This window comes from Eschrichtius robustus, chromosome 1 (assembly GCF_028021215.1).
Source record: "Eschrichtius robustus isolate mEscRob2 chromosome 1, mEscRob2.pri, whole genome shotgun sequence".
Lineage (NCBI taxonomy): Eukaryota > Metazoa > Chordata > Mammalia > Artiodactyla > Eschrichtiidae > Eschrichtius > Eschrichtius robustus.
Genome location: NC_090824.1, coordinates 196,273,593 through 196,298,962, shown reverse-complemented (window position 1 = coordinate 196,298,962; position 25,370 = coordinate 196,273,593). Strand labels below are relative to the sequence as shown.

General features: G+C 37.4%; 1 protein-coding gene across 1 annotated transcript in view; it reads right to left on the bottom strand.

Annotated features, from left to right (window-relative positions):
• MRC1 (mannose receptor C-type 1) overlaps nt 1–25,370 on the bottom strand; it is an 89,874-nt gene that overhangs the window by 21,726 nt on the left and 42,778 nt on the right. The window contains exons 10-22 of the mRNA XM_068562053.1: nt 24,091–24,201; nt 19,113–19,228; nt 15,975–16,123; nt 13,448–13,647; nt 10,909–11,036; nt 10,339–10,426; nt 9,014–9,158; nt 6,986–7,027; nt 5,565–5,728; nt 4,447–4,514; nt 3,070–3,170; nt 1,593–1,735; nt 1,091–1,205 (exon numbers count right to left, since the gene is read on the bottom strand). Coding sequence (XP_068418154.1) covers nt 1,091–1,205; nt 1,593–1,735; nt 3,070–3,170; nt 4,447–4,514; nt 5,565–5,728; nt 6,986–7,027; nt 9,014–9,158; nt 10,339–10,426; nt 10,909–11,036; nt 13,448–13,647; nt 15,975–16,123; nt 19,113–19,228; nt 24,091–24,201 — 1,570 coding nt within the window. The remainder of the gene's footprint in view (nt 1–1,090; nt 1,206–1,592; nt 1,736–3,069; nt 3,171–4,446; nt 4,515–5,564; nt 5,729–6,985; nt 7,028–9,013; nt 9,159–10,338; nt 10,427–10,908; nt 11,037–13,447; nt 13,648–15,974; nt 16,124–19,112; nt 19,229–24,090; nt 24,202–25,370) is intronic.

The following is a 25,370-nucleotide window of genomic DNA, read 5'->3' as shown; positions in this document are numbered from 1 at the left end:
AAATTCCTACACACAACAAATATGTATTGAGCAACTTCCATGCTACATACCAATCAACATATGTGACTCTGCAGCACCCATTTCAGTACTTTCCAACAAAAGCATTTTCACAGCCCTTTAAAAAAACTCACGAAGCATCCCATCCAATTAGTTCTAATTGTTAGAATAACCTCCTAATTTTGAGCCTAAATTTGTTTCCCTGTAACTGCCACTCATGGGTTCTAAGTCTTCCTTCTTGAGTGGGACGATCCTTCAAAGTTCACATCCTCTTTTCCAGGCTGTGAAACCTAGAGTCTTTCAAACCGTCCTCACTCGCTGCTGGCTGTGGTTTCCAAACCTTCATCAGTTTAGCTGCTGTCGTCTGAAAGGCCCGCAGTTGGTCAACATCATTTTTAAAGTAACTAATTTAACCTAATATCTACTTCAAGTAAGGTGGCCCCAAAAAGACCATGTGAAAGGGGTCAAGTACCTTTCTCTTGACCACAATATAATGAATTTTACAACTTGCTATATGGAGATGGTGTGTTTCTTCATCCTGTTCTTCAAAGCTCTGGCTTATCCCTATGTTTTATCAAATTTTTTTTCTCAATTTGTTCCAAGTTCATATTGAAAAATTAGTTTTATTGCATTATAAATTCTATATCAAGTGACAAGAAGAGCAGTACATGGAAAATGAGCAATTTTTAATTTTATTCCTGGAACTACTCTTCTTCTTTGACTCTTTGGTGAGAAAACTGGTTTGGCAGAAACAGATGGAATTGAAGCTGGAAGACCCAGTTTGATTCCCAGTCCTACCCCTTACTCTCTAAGCTCCCTGATCTAAGTCTCCCTGAACACATTTCCTCATTCACAAGGGACTAATGATTCCTGCTTCACAGACTTGTTATGAAAATGGAAAGGCAATTTACATGTAAAACGCTCAGCATAAGGCCTACAACTAGTAAAATAGCTCCCAATATGTGCTTGTTTTCCCTTCCTAGTCTTTACTCTGGAACACCAAAAAGTCATTTACTATAAGCAACATTCTACCATTTTAGGGAAAAAAGTTACATATTTATTCGCATCACTGACTGTAAAACGGCCCACACACCTTGCTCTTTTTCACTGTGTATGGACGCCAGATTTCCTCCAAATCCTATGCAAGCTTTTCGTGCCTCTTGCCAATTTTTTCTTTCTTCTTCAACAAATCCAAAGATTTTGAAACACTCGGATGGAAGGAGAAAAAAAATCATAGGGATTACGTAAAGATAACAGTATTTGCTCTAAAGAAATCAAAATGATCCATGAAGATTAGAGCTAAATACACATTCGCTCACAACCAAATAGAAATGCAAAAAATTGTTAGTTTTATTACCCATCAGCTTTCTTTGCAAAGTTTTTTCTCCCTTGGGACAAAGGGCACAACTATTTGGGTAATACCGTCAAGTCTACTATCAATTCCCACAGAGAATTTAACATGGAATTTCCACGTATTCTTGCCTAAAATTTTTTAAAGTGACGAGGCAAGCAAACATTAACTTGAAGCTGAAAGATTTGCATTGCCACTCTCCACACTAGTCAGCGACATGACTACAACTAAGTTTTCTTAGTACCTTGTAATTATAAAAATTCCAACCTTCCTTACAACCTCCTGGGACCGAGGGTGTGGTAGGGAGAGCCGTGGCATTGATACTACTGTTATGGCGTTGACAAATGAAGGCATTTGGAGAACCACAGTTAATGTCATTCCAGAACCCTGACAAAGAACAGAATAGTTAAATTAGATTTACACGCTTAAAAACACTGTTTTTTAAAAACACTTTTTTAAAAACACCTTTGTATTGAAGTACAGTTGATTTACAATGTTGTGTTAGTTTTGGGTGTAAAGCACAGTGACTCAGTTATATATATCAGATTCTTTTCCATTATAGGTTATTACAAGATATTGAATACAGTTTTCTGTGCCATACAGTAGGTCCTTGTGGTTTATCTATTTTATATATAGGAGTTAAAAACACTTTTTAAAATGTATTTAGTTTATAATAGCCAAGACATGGAAGCAACCTAAATGTCCATCAACAGAGGAATGGACAAAGGAGTTGTGGTACATATATACAATGGAATATTACTCAGCCACGAAAAAGAATAAAATAATGCCATTTGCAGCAAACTGGATGGACCTAGAGACTGTCATACTGAGTAAAATAAGTCAGGCAGAGAAAGAGAAATATCATATGATACTGTTTATATGCAGAATCTAAAAAAAAAATGATACAAACAAACTTATTTACAAAACAGAAACAGACTCACAGACTTAGAAAATGAACTTATGGTTACCAGGGGGGAAGGGGGAGGGGGATAGTTAGCGAGTTTGGTATTGATATGTACACACTGCTATATTTAAAATAAATAACCAACAAGGAAAAAAAAGATAATAAAAAGCTTACCCCCCAAAAAAAATAAAAAATAAAAATGTGTTTATATTTTATAAGGATTCTCAAAAATGGTTTATACTACAAACATCATTTTTACACAAGAGACAAGAAAGATCTATGTGACACCCTTTTGCGCTTTCTCTTAAACAAATAATAGTTCAACTTCATAGAGAGTTTACTATGAGCAAAGCACATACCAGATGTTGCAGGTTATTATCTAAATAGCCAGTAATTGCTAATAATAATAATCTAATAAACTTTATATATGAAGCACTTGCTTAGTGTTTTCGATGTATTATCTCCTTAATCTTCTCGACAACTGATACATTCTGTTATTATTCCCATTTTACAGATAAAGACATAGAGATAAAGGAGATAGATAAACATTCTGGATATTTTCCTCATTCAGAACATGAAAAAATGTTTCATAAAATGAGAAGAAGTGAGAAGATTGTGTCATTTAATTAGAGTAAATGTTAAGCATCCATTCTCCTTACAAATTGAACAGTTATGTTGCTAAAATTAGAATTCTCCTTCATTCTCTCTCCTTTTCTTGTCTGATTTAAGCACACAACTTGCTACTTTTAGCCTAAGGATGTAGCAAATGACACATCACACCACAAGGCAGATTCAAGGAGATTGTGATCTTGTCTACCTGAATTTGAATACATGGTTACACAGTTTTCATCATCATTTGCAAAATTGGGTTCACCTGTGGCCCAAGCCACATAATCCACTTTGCTTCCGTCCATCCAACTGGAAAAGAAAATTCAGCCATTTAGCAAAAATCCCATCAGAGGAGTTGGCTACAGCCTAGTGGTGGGAACAGGCAAGTCAATCAAGATGAAGACAGCACAGCATCCGAAGCAAAGAGAAGAGAGGTTTCTAGAGAGAGCAGCTGGAAACCCCCAGAGGTCATCGGTGCTCCCCGGGGCACTGAGATCTCCTGCAGTAACTGGATGCCTGGCTAGTCTGCCTTCTTTTCCCTCCCTGGAAGAAGTACTTTTAGTCTTGATGTGAGAGAAGAAATGGAGATCCCAGTTACCCTGGAAGTGGACCAGAAGTAAACATCCTCCCATAGGACTTCTTAGGCATGAGTCCCACAAAACAAAACCACCCACAGAGAGACGGAGAATACAGAGTTTCTCATTGGGCCTGTTCTCTGATTTTCATGTTTACTCTGGTTTCTCCTAAGGTAGGTGAGCCAATACTCACTTTCATAAATTACGGAAATTCGGGGGCCGTTCGTTAGCTGGAAGGAGACCAGGAGATCATCGAATTCGACCCTCTCATTTGGGGGGTGGTTAAAATGGATGCTTGTCCAAAGGAGCATCAAACATTTGTGGTCTTTAAAAATAATGAGGGTGAGTTTGGGTCCTTCCTGCCAAAAATGGCAATAGCGGTCACATGGAACATATGTGGTTAATACATCTACGGAGGAGCCAGGAAGACATACTTGCTCTTCAAACTTAGAAGAACATGGGTACTAATGAACAAGGAAAGAAACCCCCCAAAATGTACTAATTTCCTCCCTCCTGCAGCTTTTGCTGGCCCCTGAACCTAATGAAAAACAGTACAGTCATTCCTTTGAAGGGAAAGCATTTCAGGCAGTTGAAAGAATACTTCAAAGCAGTGCTCCGAAAGCAGCAAGTGGGGCAACATGAAAGGCCCCTTTGGTTCTAGGCACCAAGGACAGTCCAAATGGGAATACTTTTTCAAATAAATTCAATATTCATATCTGTATAATACATCTTCCTAGCAGACGATTTACTAACAGTTGATGACCTCCTGAAACAAAGGGAGGTGACATTTTGCAAGATTCAATCAGAGTCTGAGTTGTTTGAGATTTATAATGTCGAAATATTTAACAGGACTTTTAAAAATTGGTTTTTGTTTTTAAGATGTTTTGTAGACTGAGAGCCCAGCAGGATTTTTTTTACATTCATTCAGCAGAACCAAAGTCTGAAAATCACTTTTTGTTGCCCGTCAGAGCACTGCCCTAAGCAAAGTTGTTTTATTTTGATTTACTCACGTAAATTTTTTATCCAAGCTGATCAATAAACCAATAAAATATGCTGGCTGTGCATCATTCCTGTTTACCTAGAACATGGAAGTTTACATATAGTTCAATCTGTACTTACATGATAAGCAAATTCTTAAATAAAACCTACAGATTAATGAGGCAGGCTATTTGGGGACTTTTCTAAGGAGGCATTCAGACAGAAACTTTGTTGTATATTCAATGGTTTTCATAGAAATAAAAGGAAAAATATGCACATTATATAACAACATGCATTTATATAGCAAATACCTTAAGACATTCTCTGTAACATCAGATGCCATTAGTAACTAGACACTATTAAAGATGTTCTTTAAAACAAAGTAGCCATTTGGGATTATGTGTCTAAGGAAAGACTTCTCCACCCACATATATACTGGTGCAATATTAGGAAATATCTTGAGAATTTCAAACCATGGTATATCTACGAAGATGGAGATAAGTCATGCTACACTGCAATACCTTTGTGATCAAATGAATTTTTATTCTTTCGTTACTGTTGAACTTATTTTTTTCCTTCTCTCCCTCTTACCTCCTTTCTGGAAAACAATAAACATGCCATGAAGATTTTTAAAGAGAAAGATCAAGCCAAGGACGCTTGGAAAAAAACCAATTATACCTTCATTGTTAGCTGACAATTTTGGTACAACCAAAAAAGAGTTTTATATGAATAATCAAGCTGTACTATCTATTAACCAAGAATCTGGTTAAGATTAAGACATAAATTATAATCAACTTGCACTAAACACAAAGGGTCCAGGATTGATATATAACAACTAGTTAAGAATGAGAATTTTTGAAAATCAAATTAGTGAACTCAAAGCCATCAAGTCTGGATTCTCCCAAAGCCCAGGCTAAACACTGTTTCTGGGTTCTCTGATTCTCCACTGAATACTCCAGCAATCAGGTCATTCACTTCCGCGATGGTCAATACCCAGCACCCCTGCCCTGACACTCACATCTTTACCCCTGACCTTAGGAGGTTCAAATTCAGCACATAATTGGAAATTGCACCATGGGGTAGCAATCGTAGACATTGTCTTTGCTTAGCACATGTCACTGTTCCATTCTTAAATTAATCATATTCTTACATATTTCCATAGAAACTTCTTTTCGCTTTCACTTCGGATAGAAACAAGATCACCAAAATTCCTCTTGCAAAATTCTCGTGCCTTGTCCATGGTTTCCTTCTCTTTGCTAAAATAATACTGGTAGTCTTTGTAAATAGCCCACCCATCGTCAGTGACTGGTGGATCTGAAAAATTAGTGAAAAAAAGGTGATGAATTTTATTTAGACAAATTCAAGAATCTGGTATGTGTGCTACACAAAAGTGAAAAGAGCAGAGTAGCCCTATCATAGGTACCTGCAACTCTGAGAACTCAGAAGGAGCAGGATGTTGATGCCAACCAATACAGACTGAACTACCTAAATCCAAATATCTACCTTCCACTAACTGTGTACAAACGAGTTACCTTTCTTCTCAGCTAAGTTCCATGTATCTTCATTGGGTAAAAGAACTCCCAATGTTACAATCATCAATAGGAGCTGGAATGATTGACATACATGCACCCATGATGTTTTAGGTTCAAAGAGTGGAAACTGTGAGAAAGCAGCTTTCATCTTAATCTAACAAAGAACTTGTAAAAGATGGACTTGGGTGCTTCAATGTGTAATTGAAGAACCAAGGAATTCAGGGACCAGGAGGGCTCCGAAGGCTTTTTCCCAACTATGGAATTCTATGGTTCCGTGCTATAGTAGGCTGAGTAAAAGCCCCAAAGATGCCCAGGTCTTAATCTCTGGAATCTTTGACTGTTATACGGAAAAACGTACTTTGTAGACGTGATTAAGTTAAGAACCTTCAGATGGAGAGATTACCCTAAATTATCTGGGCGGGCCCTAAATGTAAATCCTAAGTATCCTTACAGAGGGAGATGTGAGTACAGAAGAAGGTGGTGATGTGACAAACGAAGGAAGATAGTACACTGCTGGTTTTGAAGATAAAGGGAGGGGCCATGAACCAACAAATGCAAGGAATGCAGCTCTAGAAGCTTGTGACAAGGAAGTAGATTCACCCTTAGAGGCTCTGGAGGGAGCATGGTCCTGCCTATCCCTTGACTTCAGCCCAGGGAAACTGAGCTCACATTTCTGACCTCCAGAACTGTAAGGGAATAAATGTGTGTAGCTTTAAGCCACCAAGTTTGTGGTAATTTGTTACAGCAGCCATAGGAAACGAATACATGAGGGCCTTGGATTTGATTCATGAAAGCTGAGACGTGATATTAACATGCCTTATGTTGTGCATGGAAGTATATGTCTGGAGGAGTAGATCCAAACTTTCATGAGATTCTCGAAGATATTAAGAACGTCTTCTCTCCACCTTCTTAGGGTAAGGTTTTTTGTTTGTTTTTGTTTTTGTTTGTTTGTTTTTCCATTGAGAAAGGAAAGAGGAAGAAAAGGAATCTATTTTCTATTTCTATCAATATAGAAATCAGGGAAAAAGGAAACACCTACTGTCTTGAGGAGCTGGGGTTGGCTCAGGCTTTGGTGTTTGTCCTGGAAAACAAAAGAAAATTAGGTATAAACAGTGCTTGAACTTGTGCTATTCCATATCCTTCTTGTTTCACTATTTTCACGGGTCAGTATAGCTAAAAACTTCACTGTTCTCTCTTTCTCTTCCTCCCTCCCAATCTTCAATTCTCCTATCAGTTGTGGGGAAGAAGAATAAAGAGAAACAGAATTAGGAGTTAAGAGTTAAACAGATCAGGTCCAACAATACCACCAGAAATTGGAAGACAGTTTTTTAGGCCCAAAAAGTAACATCATAAAAAAGAAAGAAAAGAACATGAGTTTTGGAATCAGAAAGTCTAAGTTCAAATCCCAGTTTGGTGTTTAAATGTCTTACCCTTAACTTTCTCAACTGCAAAAAGGAGTTAGTCACATACATAAAGAGATGGGGTAAAATATGAGAGTTACTTGTATTTAGAAAGTGCTCAATAGATGTTAGTTTTACAGTGGTGCACCTTATAATGAGCTGTGAAAGTACTTCAATTTTCATTATTTGAAACCATTAAATACGAACTATTTATTTACAAAATATAGTTTCTTCAAAAAACTTATTATTGGGGCTTCCCTGGTGGTGCAGTGATTAAGAATCCACCTGCCGATGCAGGGGACACGGGTTCAAGCCCCGGTCCAGGAAGATCCCACATGCCGCGGAGCAACTAAGCCCGTGCGCCACAACTACTGAGCCTACGCTCTAGAGCCTGCGTGCCACAACTACTGAGCCTGCGCTCTAGAGCCCGCGAGCCACAACTACTGAGCCCGCAAGCCACAACTACTGAGCCCATGTGCCACAACTACTGAAGCCCGTGCACCTAGAGCCCGTGCTCCGCAACAAGAGAAGCCACCGCAATGAGAAGCCCGCGCACCGCAACGAAGAGTAGCCCCTGCTCGCGGCAACTAGAGAAAGCCCGCACGCAGCAACGAAGACCCAACGCAGCCAAAAATAAATTAAAAAGAAAAAACCACTTATTCTTACTAAATGTTTGTTTTATGAAACATTACATAAAATATTTTTCTTTCCAAGTAGTTACTAATACTTGGACTTTGCTGGAATCCGATAAAAGGACTCAAGTTACGTAGCTTTTGGTTTAATGAATTTAACATCTGTAAGAACAGAGCTACTAATAATACAAAAGAAAATTAGTCTTTGGCAGCTAAGAGACTTTTAAAGGAAAACTGGCCACTATTTATTCCTCCATTCTGAAAACACTGTAAACACTCCTCTAAGCAAGAGTAAGGAAAATAAGCGGACAGACAGCAGGAGAGCAACACAGCATCTTTAGCGATGGAGCTGGAACAGTAGGCAAGGATCCCCGACAGCAGGGGGCGACGTGGTCCCATTTATCTGCCCACAGAGGAAGAAGTGATACATATGTTGGTTCAAGGGTGGACCTGTTTGTTTATCTGAAAAGAATCTGACTTGGACACGTGGAACTTTCTGAGTCACGAATCATGACAGATAAGTATGCATTGATCATTTGGGGCCATCAGTAACATGGTGGGTCTTACAGCATCAGGGGCCTCCAAATGGTGCCAGTTCTTTGATTGAACATTTCCTTGAGAAATCCATAAGCAGCATTTTCAGACTGAGGGAGACTTTCACCTATTGGATGACTAACGTGGGTCAGAGGGTGAAAATGCCCAAACGGAAACTGCACCCTCGTTCCTCTGCTTACAGAGTAGAACACCCACCCAGTGCCATGCCTATAGGACCTGAGCAGGAACTGCAGCTCGTGGGAGTTATTTTGGAGGACGTGACTCTGGTCCAGGATTCCCGGGTGGCCTTTTGATCTTCTGTTCCTTTGGAACATTTATCTGTGCTCAGCGACTTCATTCTTATCCTGTGAAATGATGGCCCCTGCCAATTCCCTTATTTTGTTATTTTGTTTGTTTGGTTCCGCAGATAAAGGGAAGATATTGGGATCACTGGAGGTTAGTTCTCCAATCTGAGATAAAGGGGAGGACAGATCATCATACCTTTTCGTATCTGGCAAATCCAGTTGTTAAGATGTTCACAGTTAATATCGTTCCAGGACATACCAGGGTCACCTTTCAACTCACCACAATACTCAACATTTTGATAATTATTAGGTTCTCCATAAGCCCAATTTTCATATGAAACCTATGTTAGAAACATTACATTACAACCATTAGCCATTTTTATCAGGCCAATGCCAATCAACCATCCAAACACAAAAGGAAAGATGTTTACATTTTTTAATTGCTTCAGTTTTTTTCACAATAGGTTTGCTTTGCAAACAAGTTTTATGAACACAGCTGGGAAAGAAATAGCTTTCATTATATGGAAACTTTTAAAGTCAAATAGAGTATGCTATTAAGTATTATAAAATTTTCTTTCCCCCTTATTAAATAGAATGGATCCAGGGCCATGAAAGTGGGATTTTTATACAGGAAAAACCTGGCAAAAAGTTCCACTTCTCAGTATTGGGAGTTCCTCAATTTATAACTCATTCTTAAGGGATAGTATTTCATTGTGATACTGGAAACTTTCTTTTTACTAGAGGGGTAGGAGAGAGAAATATAATTAGTTCTCCTTATAAAAGAAAAGACTTATGAAATGTTACTAAGGAAGCTACCAAACGTTGCCAAAGTGAAGAGTGGAAATAAATGGAGGGCTGGGATTAGGTCCTCTACGGAGTTCTCAGAGTGGAATCATAGCCCACAAGGTTTTAGAATAAGCATCATGATCTATTTTCCAGAGATCTAAATATAAAATCCTTGTTATCAATGGAGCCATCAAGTAATCCACCCTACCGAGCACCTTGAAAAGTTGCTGATGGGTTGGGACAGGAGGTAGAACTGAAAGTACACAAAATCACTTCCTGTGATGACGGCCAGCACGTGCCACAGCCCCTCACTTCCCCGTTCCTGAGAATGGAGAAGTCTGACAAAGCCTAATGGTTTCTAATGGAATATCAAAAGTTGTTTCCATACCTCCTAGTCTATAAGAGGTCATAAAACACTCAATTTTTAAGAAGTTTAGCTACTTGCATACCAATTTGTCAGGAGAGAATGAAGACATTATTTTATATCAATTAGAGGAATGAGTTTCCTAATTTTTTTTCATCCATTCCACCATGTTCCACTTTGGGTGAACAGGAGAACTGTACTGGGACAGGGGCAGAATAATGGTCCTAAAATAGCATTCATTTTGCATATAAAAAGGTCTCCAGCTCTCATAATAACCCATCTTACCAAAAATTTGGAGTAAGCCAAAAGGTTAATATCAGAATAAATACATGATAAAGTAAGAAAATGATCTGTTAAGTCAAATTACTCACAGGAGATCCATCACTCCAAGTAAAGCCCTCAGAAGGACTTCCATATGTCAGTCCCAACCAAAACAGTTCGTGGTAGCTTCCACTAGCTCTGCAACATACAAGATATAAAGGTAGCTTATGAACCAAGTTCGGTTACCTATGAGTCCTAATCAAATTTGAAAATGACCCCCAAAACATAAATTAGTTAGTACAAAGGTAAAGGGATTCAATGACTAAATGTAAGCTTTATGCAACAGTTGTGCATTTTGGTACAACCTGTAAATATCCTGAAAACAAGCTGCTGTTTGAAAGAATTGTAAAGCATTGGAAGGTACTCATTCATTTATTCATTTAACAATATGTACTGAGTGTCTTATACGTTTACAGAGCAATTCATCACAGGATTTATATCTATAAAATTAAAGCATTTAGAGGTGAAACTAGATCAAAAAGTGCCCACAGATTCAGGATACGATATATGTATCCAAAGCAGCATAAGGAGTCAACAATTTTGGAAATATGAGAATTTTCTCAACATCATTAACACCCAGCGGGTCAAAGAAAGGAGAATTGTATAGAAAAGCTACTTACGTTATTAATCGCCATATTGTTTGCTGTTCCTCCTTATTATTGATACTAGCTAGATCTCCACCCAGAGCTCTACAAAAATCTCGAGATTCAAACCATGTTTTCTTCTCATGTTTTCCTTTTGTAAACAGCTAAAGGTGATACAGATTCAGAGTTTATTTTACAGTTCATAGCTTATCAAACCAAGAGAAATAATCTACTTTTGATGAGATTTCATTTATAGAAAAGCAAGACATTACAATGGCCCCAAACAATGTAATTCTCTTGGCTGAAAATCAACTTGTGAGTGAATATTTGGGTAACAAAATTTGGGGGACGATTTTGTTGAGAAAACCTTAGAAAATGAAATTATTTTATAGCACTGGAGAAGTTAGATTAAAAGCTTTAGGCGCATGGGTTTGGCATACAGCTTCTTGTAGAAGATAGGATTAATTTGGTTAAGTGTAAAAGGTGGCATTGAGATGGGAGAGAATGAAAGAAACCTGATACAGAGAAAGTAAACATGAATTTAAAAAAATTTAAGGGTAATAACCTCCCTAAGATTGCACCACAGTTTGTTATCCTGTTTAGCTTAAACAGTGAATAACCCGGCAGGCTTCCAACACTTTGTTGTTATGTTCTTAAAACTGCCTTTTCCTTTTTCCTCATGGATGTATATTTTAGCAACGATTGGAGAACACGTCATGACAGACACTTATCGGGGAGAGCATCTAAAAAGATGGGATATAAGCTAAACTAAAGCTAAGATTTATAGAATTTAGAGACTATGTCATATTATCCACAGTGATAGTATGGGAAATATCCATCAGTATGCAAACAGTAAAGGAGTTAATTGTATCCACCAACTTTTATAATTTTCATTCACTGTTTCTCATGAGACGTGGCCCCCACCATTGCAGGCTTGTAGAAAAAGGGATTTGCTTCCAGTGGACTGTGGTTGCCCAGTTGTCATCGAGCAACCCAAGGCAGTCTTCACCTTGACCTTACTTGAGTTATCTGGATACAGGTAACTTGAGCAACTTTCCACTGCAGTAATTCTCAAGACTCCTGTGAATATCTCAAGTTGTTAGATGGTGATATAAGATTTTATTTTCTTAAATCAATTTACTAACAGCTGAATTTTATTACTAATTCTCACATCTGAATGTGTACAAAGATGGTCTATATGTTTTCAAACAAACCCTACCCCAAGCACCTCTAAAACCATAATTTCTAGGGAAGCACATATTTGGATTCGTTGAACATCCACCTGGATAACATCTTCTGGAACCCCTGGTTCACTTCCCAGCTCTGGAGAATTCTGCTCCTTCTCTCAAAAGATTCTGCAGCTAATCTCCATAGCCTGCCACCCTCAGGTGAATGGCTGTGCATAGGCCAAACCTGGCCTTTGTGCAATAACTCAAAAGTTTCCAGAGGCAGCAATCAAATACCTGATTGGCTTTGTATTAGTCCTCAATCCATTTGTAAAATCCTCTCCTGTCTTGGCTCAATATGTTCCCTTCTATGTAAATTATGCTTTTAGCTTTGACTGGCTAATCTGGATTGAACAGCTAATGAGTCTCTGTTGCTGCTAAGTGGAAGTTACCAGCTCAGCTAGCCCTTGAGTTAGAGGAGACTAAACAACCTCATTCTGACACATGTTAGTAACTCAAGTTCTTCATCAGCTTTGCCTAACTGTCTTACAAAACATGCCAGGGCCATATGCCTCAAAGGACTGAACAAAAGAAGTCCAGAGAACTGGCCTTTAGAGAATAATGTCATTAAGTGGTAGATAAGTACATTGCTATATTTGGCTAAACCCAACCTTCTCTAGAATGAATATGATTTACAAGAGAGAAAAAAAACCCCAAATGCTTAATTCATTGGGGTATGGGGTATGTTTTTTGTTTGGGTGAGCTTGATTGCATAAGGAGAAAATGGATGGTCCAGTCTAGGAATGTATTGATTGATAGCAGGATATCAAATTATCATTTATAGGTCACTCAACGGCCATGTGCCCCTACGGGAAGTCTTTCATCTCCCATCAGGCATAATAATCAGGGGTTAAATCAGAACAAGGGAGTATTCTCTCTAGAATCCCTGTGTGACATGATCGCAGATTCGTTTATCAGTTCACGTAGCCTAAAGCTTGGGCTCCAAGAACACAGCCAAAATGGGATGCAACAGGCTAGCATGAGGGGGAGCAGAAATTTTCATTAAGATAAAAAGAAGTGCGAGCTCATACTAGGGCAAGCAAGCATGGGAGAGAGGAAAGACGCCAAGAGTGGGAGGTGAGGAAGGCAAAGCAGGCGAAGAAAGGCTGCTGCGAGTTGTGTTTGTGATATGGGTTGTGTTGTTTGCTGGTCTAAAAGCAACTGGTCCGTAGCAATCCACCCAAGGAGAGCTCTTTAAAAACAGTGGATGCCCAAGCCCCCTGCCAGATCAATAAAATCAGAATTTCTACAGGTGGAGCCTGGGCATTGGTTTTGTTTTAATTCCTTAGGTGATTCTTTAGGCTGAAGCATATCCCAAATTCTTTAAGAGCTTAGCAATTGAGACTTACCTTGAAACACAAGCTTGTTTTACTGGAGGTGCCCCAATCCTCTGGACACTTGGGTTCCGGGGTGGTTGTAGGCTCTGGTGGGCGAGTTACTCCTTCTGCCCAGTGTTTGCACACAAATTTTGCCTTTTCTTCACATCTCAAGACATCCCACAAGCCCCCTGCAACCCCAGTTCTCATGGCAACACACCCGGCTTTCCGTCCTGCAGGTAACAAAGCAGAATTCACTCAACAAGTGATTGTGAAAGCCAGCTATGTTCACAGAAGACAGTTCAAACCTGAGCCACAAGCTGTGGGATCAAATCTACATGTGATGAGAAAATGTAGAGGAGAGATCCTGCAGCATTTGGCAGTTGATTTGTGCTATTTTTGAACCATTATTTACCTTTTATTTGTGTGGCCTGTATCCCCAACTGAATTATAATCTCAAATGTCAGGGTTTTGGTAACATTTTGTATTTCTAATAACTGGCAGGGTGCCCCCCTCAACACAGACATCTAACAGTACAATAGTTTTAGTATGATAAAATTTACCATAATGACAAAAATAATGTTTTGGGTTTTTTTTTACCAAGGAAGTTGATTTTTTTTTTAATTTAATTTTTATTTTATATCGGAGTCTAGTTGATTTACAATGTTGTGTTAGTTTCAGATGTACAGCAAAGTGATTCAGTTATACACATACATATACCCAAAAATAATGGGTTTTTGATGTTTCTTTCTTTTTTTAAAAAAAAATTATTTAAGATCTGTTATTTTTCCCCCTTGGGTCCATGTAGATATCCGAGAACAGAAGTTCTTTGGACTTCAAAATGAGACACGCCTGAGCTAGAGATTTTAGATCAATTACTCAACTACTGTGAACCCATTTCCTCGTCTTAAAATGCAAATACTGCTACCTACCTTACAGAGTTGTGATGCATGCCAGCTTTAATGGATAAAAAAGTACATAAAAGGCAGTGTGGACTATACTAAGCTTCATGGTTTGAAGCTTTCTGTTTTACCGTCATGATTATTTCAAAATAGTAATTAAGACAGAGCTTTGCAAACATTAGGATTCCTTGCTGCTAAGATGAGATAGTCTTTGATTGCTGTCCTTTTAAAGGCAGTAAATGTTTAGAAGTAACTCTCAAAGTTCTGGGGAGGTATATTTTTCCCAAAATATTTTCTGTAAGATTGCTAATTCCCTATGACTCTGGTTTGATCCATTTTTATTCCCTAAGGATGTTCCAGGATTAATCTCTCAGAATCCTACTGCTAAATGATCAACACCAGTGAAATTAAAGAGTTTTGCCTGGAGAGTAAGAATTACCGCCCTTCAAAAAAACAAAAATGTGCACACAGCTCTTAATATACTGCCCTGTTCTTTCAAAATAAACTGAAGTCTTACTATTTTTCAGAATGTTCAATAATTAAACAAAAAATCACACTATCCAAATTACTGATCTCTTTTCCTTATTGACAGCTGAGGATACAAATTTTTAAAACTTCTGAAGATTAGAACTTATTAGGCCAAGTAGTTAATTTGTGCCCTTAAGCTATATTATCCCTTCTTCAGCTTTTTATCCAGGCACAATGAAACACTTGCTATAAGGATGTTGAATTTCCTAAGTGCAGTCATACTGAATTATGTCATAGGCTACGACACCAGTGCATAAAGAAAGCAAAGAATCTCTCAGAGTCTACTTCAGAAACTTCTTGTTAAAGAAGGCAAATCAAAATTTATAGGGAGGGAGGGTGATCTTAGTGCAAACAGCCTGGATTTGGAAATTACAGAGATTAGTCTAAATCCGTGCTTATAAATTTTTCAAGTTCCAGTTTCCACCTCTTTACAATGAGGATACTTAAACTTACCTTGCAGGTTTCCTATAAGGATAAAATTAAATCCAAGGCATATAAAGGGCTAAACGGGGTAGCCCATTCAAGATATTGAAATAATGAGTTCCACATAAGCACTAAATCTTGTTCCAGATTTAGCGCAGTCATAATTCTATTCATAGTTACATTGAAAAGTTTTATACCCCTTGAGGACAATTTTAAGTTCTCAGAAGTAAGTTAACCATTTGGAATCTTTATGACCATTTAGGATTTCATCACTATTTCATAAATACTTCAAATAGAGCGGTACCAGATAACCTAGCAGTTTTCTCTTCCTTTTTTTAGACCACTGCAAACTAATGGGAACATTTTTAAAAGAAAAGCAGAAAGAGAATGAAATATAAGATAATAAAATCTAAAAAGCACAATTAATTTACATAAGTCTGTTTGGAAAGGTGCCATGAAGGAATTACAGGCTTGGCCTGATGGACGTGTAGGGTAAATGGAAACCCAAGACCAAAGTGCTGGGACTTCGCTGGCGGTCCAGTGGTTAAGAATCCACGCTTCCACTGCAGAGGGCAGGGGTTCCATCCCTGCTCAGGGAACTAAGATCCCTCATGCCACATGGTGCGGCCAAAAAAGAAGAAAAAAGAACACAGATTCTTGGTCCCCTCTCCAGACCACCTGAAACAAGACGGAAGCTCTGAACATACCTGGCATATCTGAATTCCAGTGGGTAAACTGAACCCCTTCCGCGATGGTCCACTGAAAAGTTCCTTTGTTTTGTACATCTGAAAGTCCTATCCAAAAATATCTTTCAGGCCTCAATCCAACCAAACTAGTCAGAAAGGCTTGTTCATATCTTAAAAAAAAAAAAAATTAACTAAATTTTAGAAAAATGTGAATTTTTCTAATTATCCACATGAAAAGTATCTCAATTGTATGCCTGAGCTATGCTTTAGTTGGCAAATCAAACCTATTGTGTTCTATTTACATGTCATTTAAATAATGCAAATTTTCACTAAGGAAATGTGATCTTATGAAGGAAAAATATCATACAGCTGATTGAATAAAATCATTCAAATGTACCCAAACCATTTTTCTCTATTGCTCCCCAGCCCCTCTGCTCCTGCTCAAAGTGAAAGAGAACTCCGAAAATGCAAAGGAGAAAACTATCGCCTTTTAAAATACATTGTTTGAAAATCAGTCCACTTTTCAAATATTTCAAATGCTCTACACAATTCTTGGTGAAGTAAATGGAGAGGTTGTAACATTATCGAGGACAATACAATTAAAAAATCTGTGTGGATTTCCCCCTCAATTTCATTCTCATTTCTCAGCTCTGAAACAAAAGAGAAAATTATCAAGAAATACAGAGAACTAGAGATTCAATCTCTAGAAAGAACTGGGAGCAGAATCACAAATTCCAGCGTTTGCTCTCCTCTGGATCCCGTCCTTATATTTGGCGTAATCTGGTAATAATACAATGTAGTTGGTAAGGCAAACAAAATTTGTCTTAATTGATAAACAGACAAGGACGCAGCAACATATGCAAAAAAAAAATCTCTTTGGAGCAAAAGAAAAGTGATGTCCGAAGTTTCCAGGAACAAAGGGAGCTGTAGATAGCGCCAGCGAGAATAGAGAGGGAAATGGAGAGAAAGCCACAATAACAGAACATTTGTTTGACCCTAGTCTGAATAATTTCATTCCCTAAACTGAACAAACCAAAAAAATTAAAAAGTAACAACTCAATTTTTCTTAAATCCCCAAAACCAAATTGAACCACAGAGTTAGTGAGTTCCTGAACACAAGTATCACAGAAAACACATAAAGAAAAGCAAACTTAAAACAGAAAATCTAGGGAAATCTCTGTTCCAGTAGACCCAAAAACCAACAGTACAGATCAGAACATGCTCCCACAGTACTTAAAAATGTATAGCTCACTTCCAGGTCATAAGATAAAAAGTATCTATGTTCTTATTTTCAGAGGTTAGCATTGTATCAGGGTATTACAATGTATCAGACATTTAATTATACATGAAAAAAGAATGTTGAAAAACAAGCTCTTTTATAAAGACTATGTGAATTCTCTGACATCTTTCATTTTATCAAAAAATTTTAATATCAATAGCATCCTCTACATTTTAGTGGGTCTGCCTTGAAAGGTCAACTGTATTAAAGCTCAATAATTTTTACCTATTTACTTCCAATCAAGTGGACATTTTTTAAAATTTCTTTTAAGTTTGTTCTGTGCCTGATCCAGTACTTTGCAAAAAGCAGGAGAAAAATAAATACTAAAACCTCAAAGAAGGATGGTACTCTAGATGTTAAAAGTTACATAAAATTCTCTGTGTCCACATCATTTTCTGGACCTATTAATCTAGTAAACCTAGCAAAGCAAAGCAAAACAAAGAATGGAAGACTGGAAAGAATGAGTAAAATATTCAGTAAATCTCTCTGCCTTCCTTTTTGTTGGAGGTGGTAGTAAAGATAGAAAGTTTGATTTTTGAGATGACAAATTTTACTTACTTTTTTTGCTTTAAAAAATTTGAGATCTGCTACATTTTTAAAAAGTTAGATCTCTCATGGAGCTCAATATCAAAAAAACAAACAACCCAATTAAAAAATGGGCAGAAGACCTAAATAGACATTTCCCCAAAGAAGACATACAGATGGCCAACAAGCACATGAAAAGCTGCTCAACATCACTAATCATTACAGAAATGCAAATCAAAACTACAATGAGGTATCACCTCACACCAGTCAGAATGGCCATCATCAAAAAATCTACAAACAGTAAATGCTGGAGAGGGTGTGGAGAAAAGGGAACCCTTCTGCACTGTTGGTGGGAGTGTAAATTGATACAGCCACTATGGAGAACAGTATGGAGGTTCCTTATAAAACTAAACATAGAACTATCAAATGACCCAGCAATCCCACTACTGGGCATATACCCTGAGAAAACCATAATTCAAAAGGACACATGCACCCCAATGTTCATTGCAGCTCTATTTACAATAGCCAGGACATGGAAACAACCTAAATGGCCATCGACAGACAAATGGATAAAGAAGATGTGGTACCTATATACAGTGGAATATTACTCAGCCATAACAAGGAACAAAATTTGGTCATTTGTAGAGACGTGGATGGTCCTAGAGTCTGTCATACAGAGTGAAGTAAGCCAGAAAAAGAAAAACAAATATCGTATATTAACGCATATATGTGGAATCTAGAAAAATGGTACAGATGAACCTATTTGTAGGGAAGGAATAGAGATGTAGAGGTAGAGAACGGACCTGTGGACACGGGGGGGAAGGGGAGGGTGGGACAAATTGGGAGATTAGGTTTGACATAAATACACTACCATGTGTAAAATAGCTAGCTAGTGGGAACCTGCTGTATAGCATGGGGAGCTCAGCTCAGTGCTCTGTAACGACCAAGACGGGTGGAATGGGGGGCGGTGGGAGAGAGGTCCAAGAGGGAGGGGATATAGGTATACATATAGCTGATTCACTTCCTTGTACAGCAGAAACTAACACAACATTGTAAAGCAATTATACTCCAATAAATAAATAAATAAATAAAGTTAGATCTATAAACAACATTTACCAGAGCATTAGCAAACTGTTCTGAACATTGTTTTATGGTACTAAAAGTAGCAAAATATTTTATTGTGTTTTCAATGAAGAATCCAAATAAAAATATGATTTTTAATGCTCCTATATTTACAAACCATACTTCAAGATTCAATGTAATTTACTCAGAAATTTAGAGCACATTGATATGCTTTTTTGGAAATGGTTCATTATTTGATACATTTTTTTAAAAACATGAAAATAGTTGCATACCTGTCTTCAATAGTTGTTAGGTAAGCCTTCTCATTCACACAGGTTTGGTTTGCTTCTGTAAATGTTGAAAGTGTGTGTCCAATCAAATAGCAGTAGAAGCCATGTCTTTTCCAGCCCTATTGATGTTATGAAGCAGATTATCATGCATATTTATTATATAATATTATTTTAATAATTCCTCTATGGTGAAACACAAATTGATAAACAATAGAAGTGTGTAAAGAACACAAATATGAATAATTTGACATGCAATGAAAATTTATGTGAATTAGGAAAACAGGAGTGCATTGTTCCTCAAATGGCAATTATGATACAAAATGGGGGTGAGGGGAGTCATTCTCTCCACTTCTGATGCAACTTCCAACAAAAATGATTTGTGACATGTTTCCCCAAGAAACTGAACAAAATGGCTAAGATCTCAGTTTTAGAATAGGTAACCACAGGAAATAATTTGCAGAATAACAAGCCTAGTCACCTATTGAAGCCAGTAGTAGATGGTGAGTATAAAGCTGTACCATCTGGTCACAGGATAGTACTTATCAAACTTTTGGCAACATGATTTGATGTGCTTCCTCTCCCACACTTCAAACACACAGAAATAAAAGCATGCTAAATAAAAACATAACAATAAAGAGAAAATCCATACTAGAGTTCGGGAGAAAGAAGGGGAAATCTCCAGGTATCAAAAATAAATACTAGAAAACTAAAAAGCTGGAATGGAAAATGTACAAGCTGAGACTGTAGTTGCCCAGTTATGTATCAGACCAAGATTAAGGTCCTAGAGTCTAGGGGCTGGGGTATTAATGTCCATACAGATTAGGATATTTGGCCATCAGTCCACCTGAGGCAGGGAGATAGAACTGAAGTCCTTGCGTAAAGATGATACCCTCTAAGGGTAGCCCCTCTTTGAAAGGAGAGTGAGAAAACTCCACCCACAGAAGGAGAAAATGACAGAGGCTCTTGTCACCTGCCTGGGGTTCTGGGTGAAGGAAGAAAAAAAATTCTTCTGTTTGAAAATAAATACCAAGTCTGTGCCATAGATGGGTGCCAGTCCCAACTTTACACTATCCACATTGTATGAGAATCTACAGCCCCAAAAATAAAAAATAAAATGTAGTCTACAGAAGGAGAATTTTGCAGGCACTTTGAGAAGTAAAATGTAAAACCACATGACAGAAATATTTCCACAATCCAGGTCATGTAAGACCATGACATTTGAGGGTCAGGGTGGGGATGGGATGGGGATGAATTCACAATCAAAAATTATAAACCATGTGAGAAAAATGTCTCATTTTAAGGGAGAGTCAACAGTTTAACATAATAAAACAACCTGGAAAAAATATAAAAAGAAGCATGTTGAGATGATTTAAGTGACAAAAGAAGAAACAGAATCAATGATGAAAGATCAAAATACTATGAACAAAGAACAAGAAGATTCAAACACACACAAAAAAGAATTTCTAGAAAAGAAAACTCAATGGCCAGATTAAATATAGAAAATATGGTTTCAGAAAGATTAGTAAATTGACTGAATGTAGAAGAGAGATGAGAATATGAAAAGATGTTTTAAAAATCATATTGATAGAAAATATAAATGATAGAATGAAAAGGTTGAAAATCAACCTGAGAGAAGTTTCAGAAACACTGAATAAAATTAATGACTGCTAATTTTCAAGAATGGAAAGATACAAATCCTCAAAATGAAGAGTCACACTCAATACCAAATGGAACCAATAAAATAAATCCAAAACTGAACACATTGTACTTACAGACAGAGAAAATGAGATCTTAAAATCAATCAGAGAGAAAATACAGAGTATCCACTTTTTAAAAAAAGAAGATTTGGTCTAGTAGGAACTCCAATGGCAAAAATAAAGGCCAGGAGAAAATGAAGTAATATGTAAAGTGCTGTCAGAAAACAGCTATCAATCTAGGATTCTAAAATGACCTACCTAAATTACTATGCAGGGTGAAGATGAATTCAAGAGATTTTCAAACAAAGACAGAGAGTTTTCCGCTCCCAAATCCCAGGGAAAGAACTTCGAAAAGATTTACTTTGGCAAGAAAGGAAAGCCAAGAGGAGTAAGTGGGCTAAAAGTCTACGCTGAGCAAAGAAGTCGATAAATGTCAGTAAATCCAGGTCTAACTGCCTGGACAAATAGCAAAGATACCTAATTGGCGGTGGGAAGTTAAAGAATGGAATAGTAATAAGATCTGTAGTTTGGTCAATAATATTGTATCCATGCCGACTACCTGTAGTGATCATGTACTCTGGTTAGAGAAGATGCTGTCATTGGCTGAAGTGGAGTGGATGATACAGGGGAATTCTCGGTACTCTTTTTTTCAACTTCTTGTGAGTCTAACATTACTTCAAAATTTGAAAAATTTTGAATGTTTGAGTGGAATAATTAACATTCATTTTGTTCATGAGGCAGAGAGAGATATTGGTTAACTTCAAGTCAGGAATGCATGTTAAAAATATAAGGGTAACCATTTTTTTTAAAAAAAGAGTAAGAATATATAACTTCCAAACCTGCACAGGAGGAAAATGGAATAAATATGTTCAATAGAACCAATGTCATGCACAAAAACTGGTGTTTACCAGTTAAAAGCCAGAGTTCCTCAAATTAGATTAAAAATGAAGATGTAGATATTTATTTATAAGAGCCATTCCTAAAATATAACAACACATTAATGATTAAAAGCAAGCAGCTGGAGAAAGAGGTTCCAGGGAAATACCAAGCAAAAGGTAGTTTCTGTGGCAATATTAATATTATTTAAAATTGACTTTATGATAAAAAAGCATTATGAATGAAGAAAATAATTACATAGTTGAAGGACTGATTCACCAAGAAGATATAATACAGATCAAAGTACATAAATCAAAACTTGATACAATTGCAAGGAGAATATTTTGTCAAGCAGACAAAATATTAGAAATATAGAATATCTGGATGATATAATTGTTAAGTTTTATCTAGTCACCATATATAGACCCCTGAACCCCCAGATCAAAGATCATTCTGTTCAAGCACAGATGGAATATTTATAAAAACTGACTATGAACTAGATAATGAAGAAAATCTCAACAAATAACAACAAAAACTTTATATGAGCACAATGCAGTGAAATTTAAATCAACAGTAGCTCCCAATTATTTAGAAACTAAAACACAAACAAAACCCCATCACTACCAGCAAATTCTACCACTATGAAAACACACACACACACACATTTCTAAATAATTCATGGGTCAAAAAAATCTTACTGGAAATAAAAAATATTTATAATTTAATCATGTGAAAACACCACATAAAACTTGGTGGCTGGTCCATGGTTTCAATTCCACCTTTTATTTCTGTAAGCATTTTAAAACACATTCACTTTAATGTCATATCCATTAATTCCACCACCTAAGCTCCTGGTGGTATGTTTTATAATTTTGGATTTCAAACTCATCTGTGGGATTCCCAATCAGCCTGGGAAGGAGGACTTCTGTATAAAGAGGATTTACATTTGCGTCTGTCAGACATCCAAGAATATTAGCAACTTGGGACCATTTCATGTTAATTTCTTAGATCAAGGTTTCCCATACAGGTAGCAATGAATTGAAAACTGAATCCCAGATCTTTATGACAGAAGGCCTGTAGTTTTGAATTCTCAGAAATACCCCTACACCACCAAGTACCCAGGCCCAGACAAAAAAAACGTTATCTTCCTTTGTTGACAAGTAGATCTTTTTTCTAGACTTTCCAGCAATTTGAGGAAATCAGTGCCTAGAGCATGTGTTTTTAAACTGGCTAAATTAATATCTCTGAGTTCTTGTATCTTCTCCTGTCTAGTTAGAAACGTAATGTTTATCTTTTAAGATCATTGAAAGCATAATAACCACACTCAACAAACAGTTGGCTGATATTTCTTCTTTTTCTTATTTAACCTAATGATTAAATTGGATTTTATCATTGTAGACATGACAGTTCACAGAAAAAATATACACAAAATTTTGATTGTGTAGAAGTAATAAAATTTGAGGATTGGTTTATTACTTATAGAAGATTACAATAATACACAATCTCCTGTACCTGCATATGATTAGGCAAAGAATATGTAAGTGTACTGGTAGTGAAACCAGCAGTGAAAGTGTACTTGGCAGGCGACTTGGGTTCTAGCCTTACCTCTGTGTGACTCGTAAAAAGTTATCACTTCTCTGGGCTGAAATTTCCAGAACGCAAAAATTAAAAGGGGGTTTTCAAGCATCACTAAGATCCTTTCTATCTCTCACATTGTATGACTTTCTGTGTTTGCTCTATTTTTCTTTATGGTTTAATTGTTCAGTACTCAATTATGTTTCACGAATTCTGGTGTTTGTTATGATTTGATCACAACTTGACACCCTTGGCCAGAAAATCAGTTTCTACTTTATTTTTATCCAAGAGAAGTGAGAAAGGAAAAAAGAGGAAGATGGGCAACTCAGTGATCAAACAGGAAAATGATAACCATACGCCCCATATTTTGCAGCTTCTTTATGCTTTTAGAAACAGCTCCACAGAAATCACTTACTTTAACCTCAAAGAAAGATAAGACCTGCGGGGAGGTATCACTAACTGTGGTGCAGGTGAGAATAAAGCACGATAGGATTGCATGGTTTGACTTGGTTTAACTGAGTTACTACCTGGTACTACCAACTAGAGTCTAGACCTCCTGCCTCCCAGACCCTCAGGGATCTACTGAGAAGACTCCCCACCAGAAACAGGCTCACCAGAAATATTATAAATGGAAAAAATGACTAAGGATTGTTTGCTATCTGCAAATTAAGGTTATCCACTGGAAATGTCCTTGATGACCCTTGGCGTCATAGACTACCACTACCTGTAAGGTGAAGCAGTTGGCCCCTATTATTAAGTACCTTCACAGACAAAAATAAAGCTATCACATCATATTTGCTGATATGAAACCACTGCGTGCGTTCTGTACTCACTCTGCGGCAGCCTGTTTCCACTTCCACTATTCCTGGAGTTTGGGCTTGTGATTTCATCTTACAGATGTAGCCAAGAGACTGTTCACAGGCTCGATCTGCCCAGTACCCATCCTGCAGAAAGCAAAGGAAAAAAAAAAAAACCTCAATGATCATCAGTTGTTTGGTGCTATTTCCTCATAACTGCACCTCTGAAAAGGGAAATAAAGATTCGAGGTTATTAAGAGAAAAAGGCATCTATGAAAAGGAAAGGTAAATGGACGTTTTACCAGGAAACTGCAAATTTGACTTTGGCTACAAAGATATAAAGAGATTGTAGCCCCAGTATGTTTTTTATATCTTCGCTGTCAAGCCACTCTGGAGGGGGATCGAGAGAGAAATGAAAAATGCTCATAAGCCCTTAAGAGATGGTCCCAACAGAAGGTTTGCCTCCTCATCCATCCCTATGGGCAGCTGTTTTCAAGTTAACTGAGTACGTTTAAAGCCACCCAGAAAGAAGGCCCCAAGCAACATGCCCAACCTGAAAACACACCTGAAACCAGTTTTCTTCCCTCTATTCTTCCCATTTCTATTGATGAGGGTCCCCCCGGAGCTAAGGTACCATATTTCACTCTACTTCAAATTCCACCCTTTCTGCCTTCCTTAGAGATTTCACGTTAAATGACTTCTCTTCTCCTTCCCTTAACTGCTAAACACCTTGAAAAATGTTTTCCGTACCCACTACAACCTGGTACTCAACCCTTCAGCCAGTGTAATATTTGCAAATTGCAGATTAGGTTTGGCTACTCCCAGGCTAATGCATGTTTTGTCATGGCCAGTATTTTCCCTACACACCCCTCTGCCTCTTACTCCATGCTTTCAGCCATACTGTCTTTTGAGTTCCCTACAAGTAGGATGCTCTCTGGTTTCCCCTTCCCAGGTCACACTTCTGCCTATTCTTTCAATAATTAACACATACTCTTTTCTTAAGCTTTCAATTTATCACCATAATAACAACCACAATGATAAAAACAGTAGCTAATACTTATTGAACAGGAAGTTTGGGCCAGGCACAGTGCACGTTATACACCTTAACCCATTTAATCCTTATACCCACCATATGAGCTGGGTACGATTATTATTATTATTTTACAAATGAGGAAATAAGCCATGCATCAAAACCAAGCCTCTTAACCACCATCTTCATTCTCTATTAACAAAAGATTACTTGAAGATATACTTCAGTCGCTAAAGTGATATTTAAGACATGGAAGCCATTTTTTCATATTTGGCACCTCTTTGTA